Below are 18758 nucleotides of genomic sequence, written 5' to 3' on the forward strand. Positions count from 1 at the left end.
TGATCGACCTCTAGTGGAAAATGAAACCGTTGATCCCATCCACGAACAAAGAACCCCTTCTCCACAAAGAACCCCTTCTCCACAAAGAGATACTTCTTCTCTTGTAAGGGCTTTATCTATAGGGAAAAGAAAAATCCGTAATATATCTTTATCAGACGATTCAGAGGAATGGGAAACTAGTGGACATTCTTCGGATGATGTCAGCCTTTTTGGAAACAATCCGGAGGAATTATCAGACAATGAAACTATAGTCACTAGTCACTGCAGCTTCAAATCCGGAAGTTGTTGCTTCAAATCATAAAGTTGACATTACAAGCTCCGTAGTTGGTAATTCAATCCCAATTTCCGAAATTAGCACTTCAAAACAAAATGAAATTCCATCATCGCTGGACGATACTTTTGTAACTCCATATGATATATATCCACTACCTCAGGCACCTCCTCAAACAAGGAGTTCAAGGCCTTCGCAAGGATCGGAGTTCCCTCTCCTAATGGAGGTTGAATATCATAATGGCTATGGCCACTTTGTTGGCTGCTGCTCTGAACAGTTGTAATGAACTACACTTAAACCATTCTCTAAGGTTCCTCAGCCAGGAGATGCGTCTTCTTCCTATGCTTGTTCTTCCTTGATCCTTCCTTGCATAATAATTCTTAGCAACTGATATTTTTCTCCTCTGGTAATGTAACCCAAATATTCCAGTTTTCTAGTTTTTATACTTTTCATAATTTCTAACTCCTTATTTAAACGTCGTAACACTTCAACATTTGTTATCCTTTGAACCCACTGAATTTTCAATATTCTTCTGTAACACCACATTTCGAAAACTTCTATTCTTATGTGTTGTCTCTTCAATGTCCAAGCTTCCATTCCGTATAGCAATATAGAAAATATGTAGCATCTTAGAGCCCTTAATCTGAGAGACAACTGAAGGTCTTTGTTTGTAAGCAATGTCTTCAGTTTTATAAATGCTTGCCCTGTAGTTTCAATTTCTTTGCTTTGGTCATTTTTGTCATCAACCCAGGTTCCCAAACTTTTTCTATTTGGGTTTGCTCTATCATTAACCTTTCATTTCCATGTTCTGTTTTTGAGACAATCATAAATTTAGTTTTTTTCTTGTTTATTTTTAGTCCGTGTCGAATGCAATAATCGTTAATTCTATTTAGAAATTCTTGTAGCGATTCCAGGGTGTCTGCCATTATAACGGTGTCATCAGCGATTCTTATGTTATTTACTATTCTTCCGTTTATAGAGATTCCATCACTTAGCTCCGCTGTCGTTTCCTGAAATATGACTGTACAGGTTAAACAGTAGCGGCGGCAGAACACAACCCTGTCTTGCTCCTCTCTTTATATCAATATTCTCGGATTCTTGTTCTTCTATTTCTATATTGGCTTTTTGATTCCAATATAAATTGATGATAATTCGTAAATCTCGTCTGTCTATATCTCTGTTTTTCAATAATTCTATTAGTTTTTCATGTCGGACCCTGTCGAACGCTTTTTCGAAGTCGATGAAACAGGAATAAATATCCAGGTTCATATCTAAGCATCTTTGAGAGAGGACATTAAACGCAAACACTGCCTCTCTTGTTCCAAGTCCTTTGCGGAACCCACATTGGGTATCATCGATATCATATTCTAGCTTTCTGTATAATCTTCCATGAATCACCTTTAGAAATATTTTGAGGGTATGGCTTATTAGTGATATTGTCCTATAGTCCAAACAATCTTTGGCATATATTGTTTTTGGTATTGTCACAAAGGTGGACACCAACCTTTCCTGAGGGATTTTTCCGGTTTTAAATACTTCATTAAACAGATCCAGTAGTACCGGTAGAGTTTCATCGTCTAGAAGTCTAGACATTTCAGTAATTCCGCAGGTATTTCATCTGGACCTACAGTTTTTCCGTTTTTTGCGTTTCGTATTGCTTGTTCGATTTCCTCCATTATGATCTCTGGCCCCGTTTCGCTGTCGATTTCTTCCGGTTCTTGTCTATTATCCTCAAACAGATCTGTTATGTATGTCTTCCACTTTTTAAATTTTTTTACTATTATTATAATAACTAGTAGATGCTCCTATAAACAATAGCAATTTAAAAGTATAATCACATATGATGGCAGTGAAGTTTGGCCACTGAAACAAAGAACGGAAAATGTTACTATGTAGTAACAGAACTGGACTTCTGGAGAAGAGCAGCAGGCAAATCAAGAAGAGATCAGATACCAAATGAGAGAATACGAGAAATGATGGGAGTCACACATATAATAATTGATGATGTAAAAACAAAACAACAAGTATGGTACGGCCATATGTACAGGGAATGCCAGATGACAGGATCCCTAAGCAGATTTTGGCATGGACACCACAAGGAAGAAAAAGAGGGAAGACCGAGAAGAAGCTGGAGGGAGGGAATTAAAAAAGGACTAGAGGAAAGATAAATCCCTCCAGGTCTATGGTTAAACAGAGAAGAATGACGGTTAGGAGTCGGAAGGCGTCGGAGAACGCTGTAAACCGATAGTAGTAGTAGTAGTAGTAGTAGTAGTAGTACTAGTAGTAGTAGTAGTAGTAGTAGTAGTAGTAGTAGTAGTAGTAGTAGATTAGTTAAGGTATGGGCCGCTCTGTGCATCGAGGTGTAACGCCAATATTAAGGATTGAGTGGTCTAGCCATCTTTGTCACACGCGCGGGATCGCTTCGTTAAAAGAGAAAGACCACCGATCGACTGATTCCGTTTATGCTTTTTTGCTCAGTATACCTTGTAATTAATTAATTGCCCTTAATATGTATATGGCTGCATTCCACGTGTCGAGAACTTCAATTAAAATTAGACTGGGGTCCCGGGATCCGAACTCGAAAAAGTAAACTATAAAAGGAATACAATAGTGTACAGCATATTTTACAAGCAAAATATTCATTTATACAGGGTGAGTCATGAGGAACTGTACATACTCCTACCTCGTGTAGAGGCTCCTATGGGGAATAAAAAATGACCATTAAAAAGTGTCTGCTCCCATTGTTTAATAATATACAGCAATAGTGTACAGCATATTTTACAAGCAAAATATTCATTTATACAGGGTGAGTCATGAGGAACTGTACATACTCCTACCTCGTGTAGAGGCTCCTATGGGGAATAAAAAATGACCATTAAAAAGTGTCTGCTCCCATTGTTTAATAATATACAGCAATAGTGTACAGCATATTTTACAAGCAAAATATTCATTTATACAGGGTGAGTCATGAGGAACTGTACATACTCCTACCTCGTGTAGAGGCTCCTATGGGGAATAAAAAATGACCATTAAAAAGTGTCTGCTCCCATTGTTTAATAATATACAGCAATAGTGTACAGCATATTTTACAAGCAAAATATTCATTTATACAGGGTGAGTCATGAGGAACTGTACATACTCCTACCTCGTGTAGAGGCTCCTATGGGGAATAAAAAATGACCATTAAAAAGTGTCTGCTCCCATTGTTTAATAATATACAGGGCGAGTTTCGCATTTTGACAGAAATTTGTATTCGTCATAATTTTTGAACAGTCAGATCGATGTGTCTCTTATTTTGGTCAATCGTTACACTATTACCACCTAATCAACTGATTTATTCAAACTAGCAAAAAATCAGGTCCGGCTTCAAAAAAATTAGTTCGTTTTGGTCTTAGAAAAAATTTCACCCTGTATACGCTTTTTGAAAACTATAATATGAATTTTACAAAAAGGTTTTTTCAGATAAAAATTTCCTTTTTATTTTTCATTACTGTATCTCTTATCATTTTCAAGTTACATGGAGAAAAAGAAAGATTTTTAAGAAAATTTAAAAATGCTCTCTATAATTTGATCTTTTTTTTTCAAAAACCATTAATTTTTAACCCGTACAACTTTCTGAACATAGAAATAAAACTATAGTAAAAGGTATTGTAGAAGGAAAACATGCATTTACATTTTGGTGGATGGGGGTTAAAATTACTTCTCATTTTTTTTTAAACACATTAGTTATCAATTTTATTTGCAGCATATCTCGCTTATTTAATGGACTTTAATATAGCTCATTTTAAAGGTCTTTTTAAGACCTACAAAAGGTATTGTGAGCATTATACACCTAAAATCGACCATTTCTCTGTTATTTCAAGTTGAATACACCAATTTGAGAATGTACCAAAAACAAACTATTTTCACCTACCATACCTCTTTTTGTATTATAACTAGAAGAGTTATGGAGTTATCTCTTTGTTTTTTATAACTTACAAAAATGTTGAATATAGTTTTTTTAGTTAGATGCATAGTTTTTAAAGTATTCGCAAAAAACCGTTCAAAAAGGTATTATGTTTCTATGAAAATGGCCAATTTTCAACCACGAATAACTCAAAAAGTATTAAGTTTTCAAAAAAAATGATAGAACAGTTTTTGCTTAGAATTAGGTTCTCTAGCGAATTCCGTGATAATTTTAACCAAAAAATTTTTCACCCCTGGGAAGGGGTGGGAACCACCCCCAAGATTAAAGCACACATCGGCATAGGGTAGACTTTGAATTCGGAGCTAATATCCTATTCTTGCTCCCATTGACTGGCGTATAACTTTTGAACGGAAATTTCGATGTGTCTCATATTGCAACGTTTTTAAAGGGTTTTGTGAGCTTTAAAAAAATGGTTTATCTACTCTATGTCATATTATGTATGAGTTTTTAGTTTGTGAAAACTGAAAACTTTTTAGTTATGTTAAACTAATTAGTTAAACTAATTCGCTTCGCTCATTCTGCAAACTATCACATGCGTGCCTTAAAATTGTACTTTTAACACTTATCTCATAAATAATTATTAAATATAACTGTTTTACTGAAATTTTTACATTTCTGAAAGAATAGAACGATATAAAAACGTGTATTTAACACGAAGTATCCAAACAATGTGTAAAAATTATTCACCAGATATTTTTAGATATGTGTAAATGAGAGAAATATGTGTGGACTATTAGCTAGCGCTAGCATTCAGAGCCGATATTTTATCTGAACATAATCTGAATAGGAAAAATGCAAAGATACCAGTATTTTGTTGTTTTATTTAACAAAATATATCTAAATGTTGCTGATAGTACAAAGTTCATATTTTGTGTTTGATATTTTAGCAGTTGTGCAAATAGAAACGGTTAAATAATTTACATTTAAAGTTATATTAAGTATGTAATATCAACAGTATTTTCAATAATATGTATAGTTCAAATAAACGAATCTAACAAGCAAGCAGCAAGCAGTTGTGTAAAGTGTAAATACAAATGTTTAAATAATTTTCCATTTAAAGTTATATACTTAGTACATTCTTTGACGATTTTTGCTATACATTTTAAAGAACCGTTTGGATGACATGAAATTTGACATAGGCATAGCTAGCATGCCAAAGAAAAACAGTGAAATTGTGCCGATGTGTGCTTTTGCCCTGGGGGCGAGTTTCACCTCTTCTCGAGGGTGAAAAACACACGTTTAAAAAAGTCCGTAATTCGACAAACTGAATAATTCTAAGCCACTTTTATTCTATACAGGTTTTTCAAGTCAATACTTTTTGAGTTATTTGCGAGTGAATATGTTTATTTTTCAACAAAACAGTTTTTATACAATTTTTCGCAAATAATTCAAAAAGTAAGTATTTTATCGAAAAAAACATTCTTAGCAAAAATATAGCCTGTAAAAAAGTAAAAAAAAAATGGTGTGTGCCGGAAGTCTCTAGACCTAGTAGAAGCAGAGTTATAGCTAAAGAAAAATAGGTTCATATTCGCCAAATTCCAAATACAATATTTCAACGTAAAATAACCAAAAAATAAAGCATTTTTGGAGAAAACTCATTACAACTTTTTTGAAGAGTTTAAAAAGCTTTATTTCTGTTGTTATACAAAAAGATACTAGCATCAAAAGTAAACAAGTTACTCTCAAAATACAGTTAACTCCTTTTTGCAAAAAAAAAATCGGCAAAATCACCCCCTAATTAGCAACTTAAATAAAATTAATCGTTACCGCTTCATAAGTTGCTTTATTTATGTTGTGTTCATACGATATGTACGTTTCATCGATTCAACGTGCTTATTTTTGAAAAAAAAAATGGTCTTAAAGTAAAATTTGTAATTTTGAAAATAACTTAAACATTATTAGAGGTACCAAAAATCTCAAACAATAAAAAAAAGTCGGCTTTGCTTTTCTGAATATCTTGTATTTTCTTGTTTTCTGTAAGACAAAGATTGGTTAAGATTTGGTGTTTAAAAATTTGCATACACTCGTGGTTAGTAATTAGTGACTCGTTCAAGCCCTTTCAACTACAGCTCTTTCAAAATTAAGAACTTTGAACCGATGAAACTTACAGATCATATAAACAATACATAGATTTGAGATGCTAATTAGAGGGTGATTTTCCCGATTTTTTTACAAAAAAAGGGGCCAACTTTATTTTGAGCGTAACTCGTTTACTTCTGATGCTAGAAAATTTTTTATACTATAAAAATAAAGCTTTTTTAAACCCTTTAAAAAAGTTGTAATGAGTTTTCCCCAAAAAGTGCTTCATTTTTTCTTTATTTCACGTTAAGGCCATCGGTACATAATTCGCAAATATTTTACGGCTATCCCTACTTTTTCTGTCTTTACACGGCAAATTAGGTGTAGTAAAATTCACACTGGTATGGATATGTAAACATTACTAGAATGTCATTCTACTTGACAATGTCATCATTAACTTTAAAGAGATGGCTTTTGAATGTTCTTGGATAACTGTTATTTGCATAATTGCAAATTATTATTTCAGTTAATAAATGTGATAATTATTTCACTAACTATGTATTCAGTGATTGTAATAATTTATATGTACAACAAAAACTAATACTCAATCGAGAAAAGAGGAAAAGTGTTGAAAGTGATTTTCTAATAATATATTGTTACTATGGAACGCTTACAATTTTGAACATCTTTAACAACAAAATACTTGGATCACAAAATATATTATCCTGATGTATTCTCTGCTTGGATCTTTCACAAATAATACACAATAAATAAGTTTTTATTAAGTTCACGTCTTAGATCAATTATTTATCAAATACACTATATATCAATATTATTTAATCAACAACTCAAAATATTCCCGATGCCATGTCAAATATTTAAAATTGTCACTGTTTGTCAAGGCCGCGTCCCACCATCAAATAATTTGATCAAACTGGTTTAAGCAAACTGAAAGTGACAGTTAGTGACGTCACATCCTGAGTGTTCATTGTGGATAATAATGAAAAATTTTAATTTTAAATAGAGTACAAACAAGTTATGACTTCTCAATACAAAAAATTTGATCAAACTAGACTGATAGTGAGAGCACAGATTTTTAGAATTTCAAAAAAACTGCAATTGTGACGTCACTTTGACGTACTTCCGGAGTTGGCTCAAACTGTTTGATCAAATTATTTGATGGTGAGACGCGGCCTTCACTGTCTGACTCACAATATGCTGACAATGTTCTATTCGACTGAGTGCGTTGTAAGACGATTTGGAATATATTACCACGGACTGTGTTCATTTTTTTCGAATCCTGAAAAAACCAATAAATATCTTTGAAAAGTTTAAACGCGGAATGAAAGACCAAATTATTGCCGAGGGCCGAAAGTCCCTTAGAATAAATAAAAAGTTTATTTTGAATGAGATATTTAAAATTAAAAATCACACTAAATTTTCTCTTAGTTTTTCACACCCCTGTAACTTATTAAAATAAACATTATAGCAGTTCTCAGGGACTTTCGGCCCTCTCTAATAACGTAATATTTTATTCTGCATTTAAATTTTTCAAAAATACTTATTAGTTTTCTCAGGATTCGAAAAAAGGAATCCCCATTTGAATAGCATTGCAGCCGAAAATACGTAACCATCCTCTTAAAATATTTGACTTTTACTGGACTGGATTTAGAATTTGACGAATATGAACCTATTTGACATTAGCTACTATACATATAAATTACAGCTCAAAAATAGTTTTTTGTGAGTAGTAAAATAGAATAAGTACTTGCTCCACACCTGTTCTGTGTTTGTTCCTTCACATGACATTTGACATAGCGATGAATATGACAGCTGTCTCAATCAGCTGTTGAATTTAGTCCTTGGTTTTCCAATGCCCTGAAAAGTTTTAAAATAAAAACAAAAAAGAAATGAAGATGGTGGGTAAAATTATTTGGTAATAACAAAGACAGAGGAATTCAAAGGAAAAAGGCAAATCCAATTTGGAGGCATGGAAAGTTACAATAATTTCTTAAAAGAATGGATGGATATTGTTTTTGAAAAACTTATTAAACCATGTCCAGATGAAATTCTATAAACAAAGCACCAATGTTCTTGAAGGTATTCCATCAAACTCAAATTAATAGTAAGATATTTAGCTGCTGATGAACATTTCAGAGGCTTATAATTTATTCTCTTAGAGCTTCTGAGAATGTAATAACTTATTTATTCCAGTGATTTGCAATTATGAATAATTACAAGAATAATAGTGTCATGTACCATGTACCTATGTATTGATTTAATTTTTAATTAATAATAATTTTAAAACCTCTATTTTAGGTATCTAATACAGCAGCTAAATGGATACAAATATCGCCTGAATATGAAGGAAATATCGACTTGTTATATTTATTAGAACCGATGAATAGGAAGCGAAATATTTTAATTGGAGCTACCATGAAGCACACTGAAATGATTCGAACTAGTATTGGAATTACCGTAGTATAGTTGTTTTTCCCTATATACCAATTATAACATTTCATATCTAAATGATGGTGCTAATTGTAGAAGGATTGTCAGACGCTATTGATAATGAGGTTCTTTATAATATAAATATCTAAGAGAAACAGGAAGATTAAGTCAGTTCCATATGTGATGTGTTTGCTGGTGCTGCATTTCCTTTCAACATCTATTTTACTGCTATCAACAAACATTTTCAAGAGGCAGATGTGTTATAGAAAACATTTGTATTTCATATTTTGTATTCCATCAAATAGGTTTAAAGTATTACTCAAAAAGCAATAAAAATAAAACAATTTTTTAACAATTTTAAAACTCTTCAAGGCAACAAGTAAAAGCCAACTCTACAGACAACTCGTAAAGGGATTTATAAAAAAACACAAAGATTAGTCTCCAATTACATAATTTTATCAAATTAAAAAACAATTAACTGGTTACAATTATTCGCAATCTATTTTGGACCACTAAACCCTTTCAAAATTACATGTTTGATCAGTAACTTTAATGCAACAATAGTTTTGTTTGGAATATTATTACTCAGCTAAACCATGCATAAATGTTGTTATTAGAAAGAAAAGTACATATTAACACCTTGCTGCGTTTAGAGATATTTTTTAGACTTATATGTTTAGTGCCTTACCAGGCATATATGCCCTGTATATCCCATTGGCCACTGTGCATTATGACAGCCAACCGTTAATGTAATACTAGGTCTATTTGTCCCGCAACCTAGCCAAGGTGTTAATAAAAAGCCGCTGTTATGAAGTTAGGGCTAGTATCAAAAAATATATTTTACAAAAATTTTAACCAATGATAAGTAATGATTTTGGTTCGAAACATTATTCAAACAATTCATTTCAACAACATTTTTAGTAAATTTGAACCGATTATTGATTTATTAATCCAATAATTTTATGTTATATGAAGATATTGTAATAAGTAGGTAATTACTGTTTTCAATAAACCACTAATTTTTTAGGAATGTTTATTTTTTTTTCAGTAGAATGAAAACAATTTTAAACACAAGCATATAAACAAGAATTTGTTTCAAGTTTTACACCGTTTTGGGTATTATAGTAACTGTGGAACAAATAAAACAAATATTTTAATTGGAGCTACCATGAAGCACACTGAAATGATTCGAACTAGTATTGGAATTACCGTAGTATAGTTGTTTTTCCCTATATACCAATTATAACATTTCATATCTAAATGATGGTGCTAATTGTAGAAGGATTGTCAGACGCTATTGATAATGAGGTTCTTTATAATATAAATATCTAAGAGAAACAGGAAGATTAAGTCAGTTCCATATGTGATGTGTTTGCTGGTGCTGCATTTCCTTTCAACATCTATTTTACTGCTATCAACAAACATTTTCAAGAGGCAGATGTGTTATAGAAAACATTTGTATTTCATATTTTGTATTCCATCAAATAGGTTTAAAGTATTACTCAAAAAGCAATAAAAATAAAACAATTTTTTAACAATTTTAAAACTCTTCAAGGCAACAAGTAAAAGCCAACTCTACAGACAACTCGTAAAGGGATTTATAAAAAAACACAAAGATTAGTCTCCAATTACATAATTTTATCAAATTAAAAAACAATTAACTGGTTACAATTATTCGCAATCTATTTTGGACCACTAAACCCTTTCAAAATTACATGTTTGATCAGTAACTTTAATGCAACAATAGTTTTGTTTGGAATATTATTACTCAGCTAAACCATGCATAAATGTTGTTATTAGAAAGAAAAGTACATATTAACACCTTGCTGCGTTTAGAGATATTTTTTAGACTTATATGTTTAGTGCCTTACCAGGAATATATGCCCTGTATATCCCATTGGCCACTGTGCATTATGACAGCCAACCGTTAATGTAATACTAGGTCTATTTGTCCCGCAACCTAGCCAAGGTGTTAATAAAAACCCGCTGTTATGAAGTTAGGGCTAGTATCAAAAAATATATTTTACAAAAATTTTAACCAATGATAAGTAATGATTTTGGTTCGAAACATTATTCAAACAATTCATTTCAACAACATTTTTAGTAAATTTGAACCGATTATTGATTTATTAATCCAATAATTTTATGTTATATGAAGATATTGTAATAAGTAGGTAATTACTGTTTTCAATAAACCACTAATTTTTTAGGAATGTTTATTTTTTTTTCAGTAGAATGAAAACAATTTTAAACAAAAGCATATCAACAAGAATTTGTTTCAAGTTTTACACCGTTTTGGGTATTATAGTAACTGTGGAACAAATAAAACAATATAATGAAGTATTTAAAGAGTTCATAACAAATTAAGCACAAAGTAACAAACCAAGTTGTATTACCCTATAAAAGTAGCAATTCTACAAGGCTGAGGATTTGATTGAAATCAGAAATATATTTTGTAAATTATGTAACCAGATATTCATGAGGTAAATACCACATACTTCTGTGTTACATACAAGATACAGTAGAGCGTCGATAATCTGAACCCTGGTAATCCGAACACAAAAAAAATTATAAAATTAAAATATATTATCTCGGACTGAATTTTTAAATTTAATATGACAATATGGTCAAAATATGACCGCGGATTTTTGTTTTGTTATGCAGAGATACATACAATATATTTGTTTATTATGCAGGTGTTTTATTCCTTGTAACTAAAACGTATGTACATATGTACTATGTTTATGAGCTTTGTATGTATTTTGAACATATGTTCGATAATCTGAACAATTTGATAATCCAAACTACCCCTGTACCAATTAATTCGGATTATCAACTCTACTGTATTTATGCCATAAAGACCATTTGAAATTCACATACTTATCAAACTATAAGTTTTAAGACTGAAGTGTAATTAAGTAAAATTTATAAGGCTAAAATAAAATGTAATCAGAAATGTAAACATTTTAGCCCTAGGCCTACAATGAACGCCTGTTCAGCTTAATAAATAAATAAATTTTAAGACTGCTTCTATCCACAGATATCATTCTGTAACTTAGGTCACCAACCTATCGAACACAAATTCTAGAGTTCATGGACCAAGAGTAACCTATGAATAAAGTTTTAATTTATTCAAAACGATCACATTATCATACTTTTATTTTGCTAATGATATAATAGTAAAATAGTACATGCAGTTGAGTCCCTGAATCTTTACCCGTGCGTCATCATTTAAGTCAATGATACGAAATAAGTCACTTACTGTCACTTGCTGTTGCGTTCAGTAAATTTCAATTTCTGACTTTTTCGTATGCTTTAAATGATGACGCAAGGGTAAAGATTCAGGGACTCAACTGTAGGTTGAATTGTACTAGCAAATAAAGAAAAATACTCTTGATGCATTATAGTTATAGTATGAATTTAAAATTAACACAGCTTGAAATGTTACTTTTTCAAGTAATTTAAATAACTGTTTGAAATAGGTGTAGGTGAAACTTGGTTGAAAAATAACAACACAAAAATATAATACTGCATGAACTATTGAATGAATATTGCTTATAAAGTAAATAATGATAGGACATGAAGAGAAATAGAAATTAAAAGTGGGATAAGATGGATACAAGCACAGAGGAATGTCATAATTATATAGCATGGCATCAGAAATAAAAATATGGACAAAAATAAATATGATCCAAAGAAAATCATCAAACAGACAGAACTGTAAAATCTTAAAGAAGACATTGTTTGGGGAAGAACAATAGGTATACATACCTATACAAAAAGAAAGTAATATTTATATTATACTAAAATGAAAAGCTTTATATAAATGACAGGCTATTTAAAAGGTTAATCAATCATACCCAAATTACTTCAACCACGCAGACAGAAGAACAGGGACGATGGAACTATTGGTAGTAGAATAGAAAGTTGAAGACCAAACGGAAGATCTCGAACAGCCAGGGCAGAGGTACTTGTAGGCAGACAGTGGGGGAGGCCAGGGCCAGGTCTGTAGCACCATAGAAGAGAGAGGATGGTTTTTTTATATCACCACAATAATATCCTATTCTTGTATTCTTTAATGTTATCTAACCAACAGCATGTCATTATTGTTTCTAACGCAATAACAATAAAATGGCTTTTGAAATTATTATTGAAATAAAGTAGGTAAGTAATATATTTATGACCTATGACCTAATAAGATAAGCTGGTATTATACCTATTATCAATGGAGATACAAATAAAATGATATCTTTGGATTGTGAAATGATTGTAAAAAGTGAGAGTTTTAAATACCTAGGATCTGTATTAGAAATAGAAGGAGATGCATGAATAGAAGCTGAAGGGAGAATTCTATAAAACAGCCATAAGTCTGGCTACGATGTATGGAACTAAATGTTGGGCAGTTAAAAAGAAAGAGGCACAATGAATGCATGTGGGGAAATGGGAATGATTAGATGCATTCTCATGAATGCACCCGTAGAACCCACCATCGAACCCACACAGGGGGTGGTTTTGGGGGTTATAACCCCCCCTTTTGGATGTACTTTGAGCCCTATACGCTTAACACCATTATTATTCCATACCCCCCAGAGACCTTCAAGGAGACGTAACCCCCCCCCTTAGGATCATCCTGGTTACACCTCTGCTTAGATGGATCAGTGGAGTAACAAAAAAGGATAAAACTAGGAATGAATATATTACGGGAAGTCTAGGATGCCAATCAGGTTCAGATGGTTTGGTCATGTTCAATGCCAAAACGTTAATCATCGAAGAATCATCAATAGGAAGAATTGCCTAAACTGCAAATTCCTGGAAGAAGCAGGAGAGGAAGACCTGGGGGAGATGTTTAGGCAGGACATGTTGGTAAAGGGGACTGATGTTCATATGACCCAAGATAGAAACTTATGGAGAAATGCAATTACAGAAGCCGACTCTGCATAGTGATACTGGCAAAGAGAATGATGATGATTAAATGGAGATAGGTATGTACCTAAGTACTTATATACGATATATTTCAATTAAAAAGGAACAGAAAATGATACTAAATTGGATAATTTAGAAAAAAATTAACAAAAACAAACATAAACTAATTACCTAATAAAAAATATAGGTATTATACAGGGTGTCCCGAAAAGATTGGTCATAAATTATACCACAAATTCTGGGGTCAAAAATAGGTTGATTGAACCTCACTTACCTATATACAATAGTGCACACAAAAAAAGTTACAGCCCTTTGAAGTTACAAAATGAAAATCGATTTTTTTTCATATATCGAAAACTCTCAGAGATTTTTTATTGAAAATTGACATGTGGCATTTTTACGACAGCAATATCTTAAAAAAAAAATTAAGTAAAATTTGTGCACCCCATACAAATTTTATGGGGGTTTTGTTCCCTTAAACCCCCCCAAACTTTTGTGTACGTTCCAATTAAATTATTATTGTGGCACTATTAGTTAAACACATTATTTTTAAAACTTTTTTGCCTCTTAGTACTTTTTCGATAAGCCAGTGTTTATCGAGATATTTTGAATATTTGTCGAATCCACCACATATTTGTATATGGTTAAGTACGGTTATAGAGACCTGTTAATAATCTGAAAATTTATTTATAATTTACATTTTTAGGTATATTTTGAAAAAGAAGCTACATTTCGATAAAAGGTGACTTATGTACAAAAGACTAAGAGACAAAAGTTTTAAAAACACTGTGTTTAACTAATGGTACCACAATAATAGTTTAATTGGAACGTACACAAACATTAGGGGGGTTTAAAGGAACAAAACCCCCATAAAATTTTTACGTAAATATATTGAAAAAGAAGCCGCATCTCAATAAAAACTGGCTTATCGAAAAAATACTAAGAGGCAAAAAAGTTTTAAAAACGTTGTGTTTAACTAATGGTACCACAATAATGAATTAATTGGAACGTACACAAAAGTTTGGGGGGGTTTAAGGGAACAAAATCCCCATAAATTTTTTATGGGGTGGACAAATTTCACTATAATTTTGTTTTAAGATGTTCCTGACATAAGAATTAAACATGTCAATTTTCAATAAAAAATCTCTAATAGTTTTCGATATATTGAAAAAAATCGATTTTCATTTTGTAACTTCAAAGGGCTGTAACTTTTTTTGTGAGTACATTTGTACTAAGGTAAGTTAGGTTCAATCGAACTATTTTTGACCCCTGAATGTGTGGTATAATTTATGACCATTCTTTTCGGGACACCCTGTATATCATGTGCAGTTTGTACAAGGGTTTAAAATACCATTGTATTTTCTACTTACCAATTATTGCAAATCTCATGTTCCACACTACTCTCCATATTGTCTATTTAAAACACCAAAAATATCACCAACAGCACAAGAAAAAAGCAACTGTACTCAACAAAAAACTACTTAAAGAACTATTTAGCTCATTGATGTTAATGCACTGAGAGTTTTACAAATGTGTGTGAAACAAAAAAGTTTGAGATACACTTATTATTTTTAGAACCGTCCGTGAATATGACTGTGGGTCTAAAGATATCAAAAGTTATTTTGGGAAAAACTGCTGACTATCAATAATCCGAGTCTAGGCTTACGTCTCACCGACACGAAAATGTTCACCTTATTTTTTGGCCAGGTTTTAAATCTCTAGTTTAATGTTTATCTAAAACTGGTCGTTTTTATTGTTTAATAATTTTATCTGCTATAATTCAAGTACTTCAACTGCAGATAACACACGAACTGTCAGTAAAATACTACACAATCTACACCGACACCAACACAATTCATTGTTCTGACACCTTAACAACCGTAGTCTGTGAATCCCCTAAATTATTCAGTGAAACCCATAAATCATTTACAAGAAATCACAAAGACCAAAGAATTATTAATTTCATTATCAAAATTATATAATGTTAAAAACAACTTGATGACATTAAATCAACAAATACATTTCTATGTCAACTGCTCGATTTGTTTAAAGGTCGTTTCAAATGATAACACTTATTTATGCATTTTAATCAGTTGATTAGTCAGATTCGAGCAACTATTGTATTCACTGGTATTGGTATTCATTTGTGTTTTGTGATTAAAATATGTATTGCTCGTTGTAAAATGAGTAAAAAAAATTTTCTAAATTCTATTTAATACACAATATCATGTGAACGACAGTAATTATTCAATTAATAATCTCCGAGGATATTTTGATATATTTAACCAGAGCCGGACCGGCCCAAAAAGATGCGAAGAATTCCTACTGAAAAACGAACTCTTTTTTTGAAATCACACTGCTCTTGAAAGTGTTATTTCTGAAAAATTAACAAATTTAATTTTAATTTAAATTCAATAATTCTAAATAGATATATTCTAGAAACGAAATATATATGTAATATGTAGATATCTACATAATATAATTTAAGCAGAAAAATATAACAGCAATATTATGAAACGGTTTTAAACTTAGCACAACTATATAATATATATAATATATATAACATATTATATCGTATTGTATAATAGTACTATCTACATAATTAATTACCACTAATGGAAGGCGAATGATCTTGTCAAACACCAAAGAAAGATAATAATTTAAATCCAATAACTCCACGAAGAGCAATGATAATTGAATAATGGATACGTCTAGAAATCTTCTTCTTCTTTTATATAGGCAGTACTGCCTGTTTTCTTCAACGGTGCCTTTCATTCTGCCCCTAAGTTGTCATTCCATTTTTTCCTTGGGCGTCCTATACTTCTCCTGCCTAAAGGTGACTTGTCCCTGGCTATTCTTACTATCCTTGATTCAGACATCCTGCTTATGTGCTCATTCCACTCTTCTTTCTTTACCCAGGTATTTATATTGTCTACCCCACATATGCGTCTGATTTCCTCACTTCTTAGCCTATCCTGTAGTTCTAGTCTAAAAATCTTATGAGTCTTAATAGACGAGGCAACGAAGCATGAAACCATTCGATTCGAGAGAGTGTCAGGCAATTTTGTGAACTAAATTGATCTCCGGCAAAAATTTTTGTGCATGAGAAAATGCTTGATCGCAAAGTGCATCTCGAAGAAATGTAAAATGAACAATTTGAAACGAACTTCATGACGGCGATGGTCTCCGAGGTACCTGGTGCCCAGGGTGGAACTCGTCGCCTGGGACGATCGAATAATTCGCGAAATAAAGATTGGATCGAAAAACTGAAAAATACGTGTTCAATTTTTTTCAAAAATCTATCGAATGACACTAAACACGACCCCCCACTCCACCCCCTGAAGGTGGGGTGGGGTAACTTTAAAATCGTAAATGGAAACCCCATTTGTTACTGCAGATTTGGATTGCTTACGTGAAAATAAGCAACTTTTATTCGAGACATCTTTTCAAATTGTGGATAGATGGCACTATAATCGGAAAAAACGATTTATCGTGATACCGTAGGTAAATTATAGAAACGGTCTAATATCTCGAGCAATACACTTCCAAATAAAAAATACGTGTTTAATATTTTTGAAGTTATACTTCTTTCCGCGCGATATGAGGGTGAATTTTTATATGTTAAAACCTACGATACCGGCGCATGCGCATTATAACTTTGTTCTGATTGGATGTTCAAATGACATGTCAAAAATTATCCAATATGGCAGCTGTAGCGCAGCTGTGGTTTGGACGGTTGACGGTTTGGTTAGGTATGGTTGTTGCGTTTTAAAATTTGTGGGAAGAGAAACAACAAAGGTTAGTTAATAGTTATACTGCCTTTTTAAATAGTTTTCATATTATATTTTTGAAGTTATATTTCAAAATGTTTTAATTTATGTATGTATCAGTCCAGAAAAGGTGTGGAAAGAATATATTAGTGTTTCTAAATATATTTTTCTACAAACGTGTTAAAAATGTAATTTTTAGAACTCCATAGGAGCGTTAAAAATGCTACTTTAAGGCACTAGTGCTTTAAAATTTTTAAGGCACTGCAGTTAAAAGTGAATTGTGAAATTGTGAAACGTCAAAATATTTATATTTCATTTATTAACATTAATATTAATAATACAACTTACGCAATTTGAAAAAGGTTTTTTATTATAATTTTGTGTCTTTGGATTTGTCTTCCTTGGGCGTAAAATAATAAAACATCTATTTTTATATTTCACTTGTCACCGTGATGTATAATTAAGTATATCTGAAAGGTAAGTTGCATGCGGCTTGATGGCCTTGTTGGTAGAGCATTGGACCAGAGATCAAAAAATCGCGAGATTGCGGGTTCAAATCCCGGACGATTCATATTTTTTTCTTTTTTTTTTTTTAATATTTGGCATTGTTAAGTTTTGGTTCATTTTTGGTAATTATTGTTAATGTTTTGTATTGTAACTGTTAAGTAGGTATATTTATTTCGTTGAAATTATATTATAATAGAAGTATAACTTCTTACGTGCGTACAAAGTACACACACATTTTTTTTTAAGAACCTATCGAATAACATAAAACCCGACCGTCCACTCCACCCCTGGAGGTGGGGTCAGGGGTCACTTTAAAATCTTAAATAGGAGCCCCCTTTTTTTTATTGCAGATTTGGATTACCCACGTAAAAATCAACAACTTTTATTCGCGATATTTTTTCGAATTATGGATAGATAGCGCTATAATCGGAAAACACTATTTATTAGCGCCATCTATCAACAATTCTAAAAAATGTTTTAATAAATGTTACTTATTTTTTCATGAGATATCCAAATCTGCAACAAAACAAGGGGATTCCTATTTAAGATTTTAAAGTTACCCCCCATCCCACCTCCAGGTGCTGGAGTGGAGGGTCGTGTTTGATGTTATTCCATAGGTTCTTGAAAAATATTAAACACGTATTTTTTGGTTTTTTATTTGGAAGTGTATTTATCGAGATATTACACCGTTTCTATTTATAATTTACCTTTGTTATCACGATAAATCGTTTTTTCCGATTATAGCGCTATCTATCTACAATTAGAAAAAATGTCTCGAATAAAAGTTGCTTACTTTTACGTAAGCAATCCAAATCTGTAATAACAAATGGGGGTTTCCATTTAAGATTTT

At 31.9% G+C, this 18758-nt stretch overlaps 1 protein-coding gene and 1 long non-coding RNA gene across 3 annotated transcripts in view; one reads left to right on the forward strand and one right to left on the reverse strand.

Moving 5' to 3' along the window:
• LOC126881594 (TRAF-type zinc finger domain-containing protein 1-like) overlaps positions 1-15644 on the reverse strand; it is a 75826-nt gene extending 60182 nt beyond the window's left edge. Inside the window, exon 1 of one of the 2 annotated variants that reach the window (XM_050645956.1) lies at positions 15002-15644. In XM_050645956.1, the coding sequence (XP_050501913.1) occupies positions 15002-15039 (38 nt within the window). In that variant the 5' untranslated portion in view covers positions 15040-15644. The remainder of the gene's footprint in view (positions 1-15001) is intronic. The other variant, XM_050645955.1, reaches the window with a different exon arrangement.
• Positions 7671-10921, forward strand: LOC126881595 (uncharacterized). The gene is made up of 2 exons (XR_007696925.1): positions 7671-8357; positions 8577-10921. It is a non-coding gene; the product is annotated as an uncharacterized LOC126881595 (long non-coding RNA).
• Positions 15645-18758: the final 3114 nt, after the last annotated feature.

This window comes from Diabrotica virgifera, chromosome 3 (genome assembly GCF_917563875.1).
Source record: "Diabrotica virgifera virgifera chromosome 3, PGI_DIABVI_V3a".
Taxonomy (NCBI): Eukaryota; Metazoa; Arthropoda; class Insecta; order Coleoptera; family Chrysomelidae; genus Diabrotica; species Diabrotica virgifera.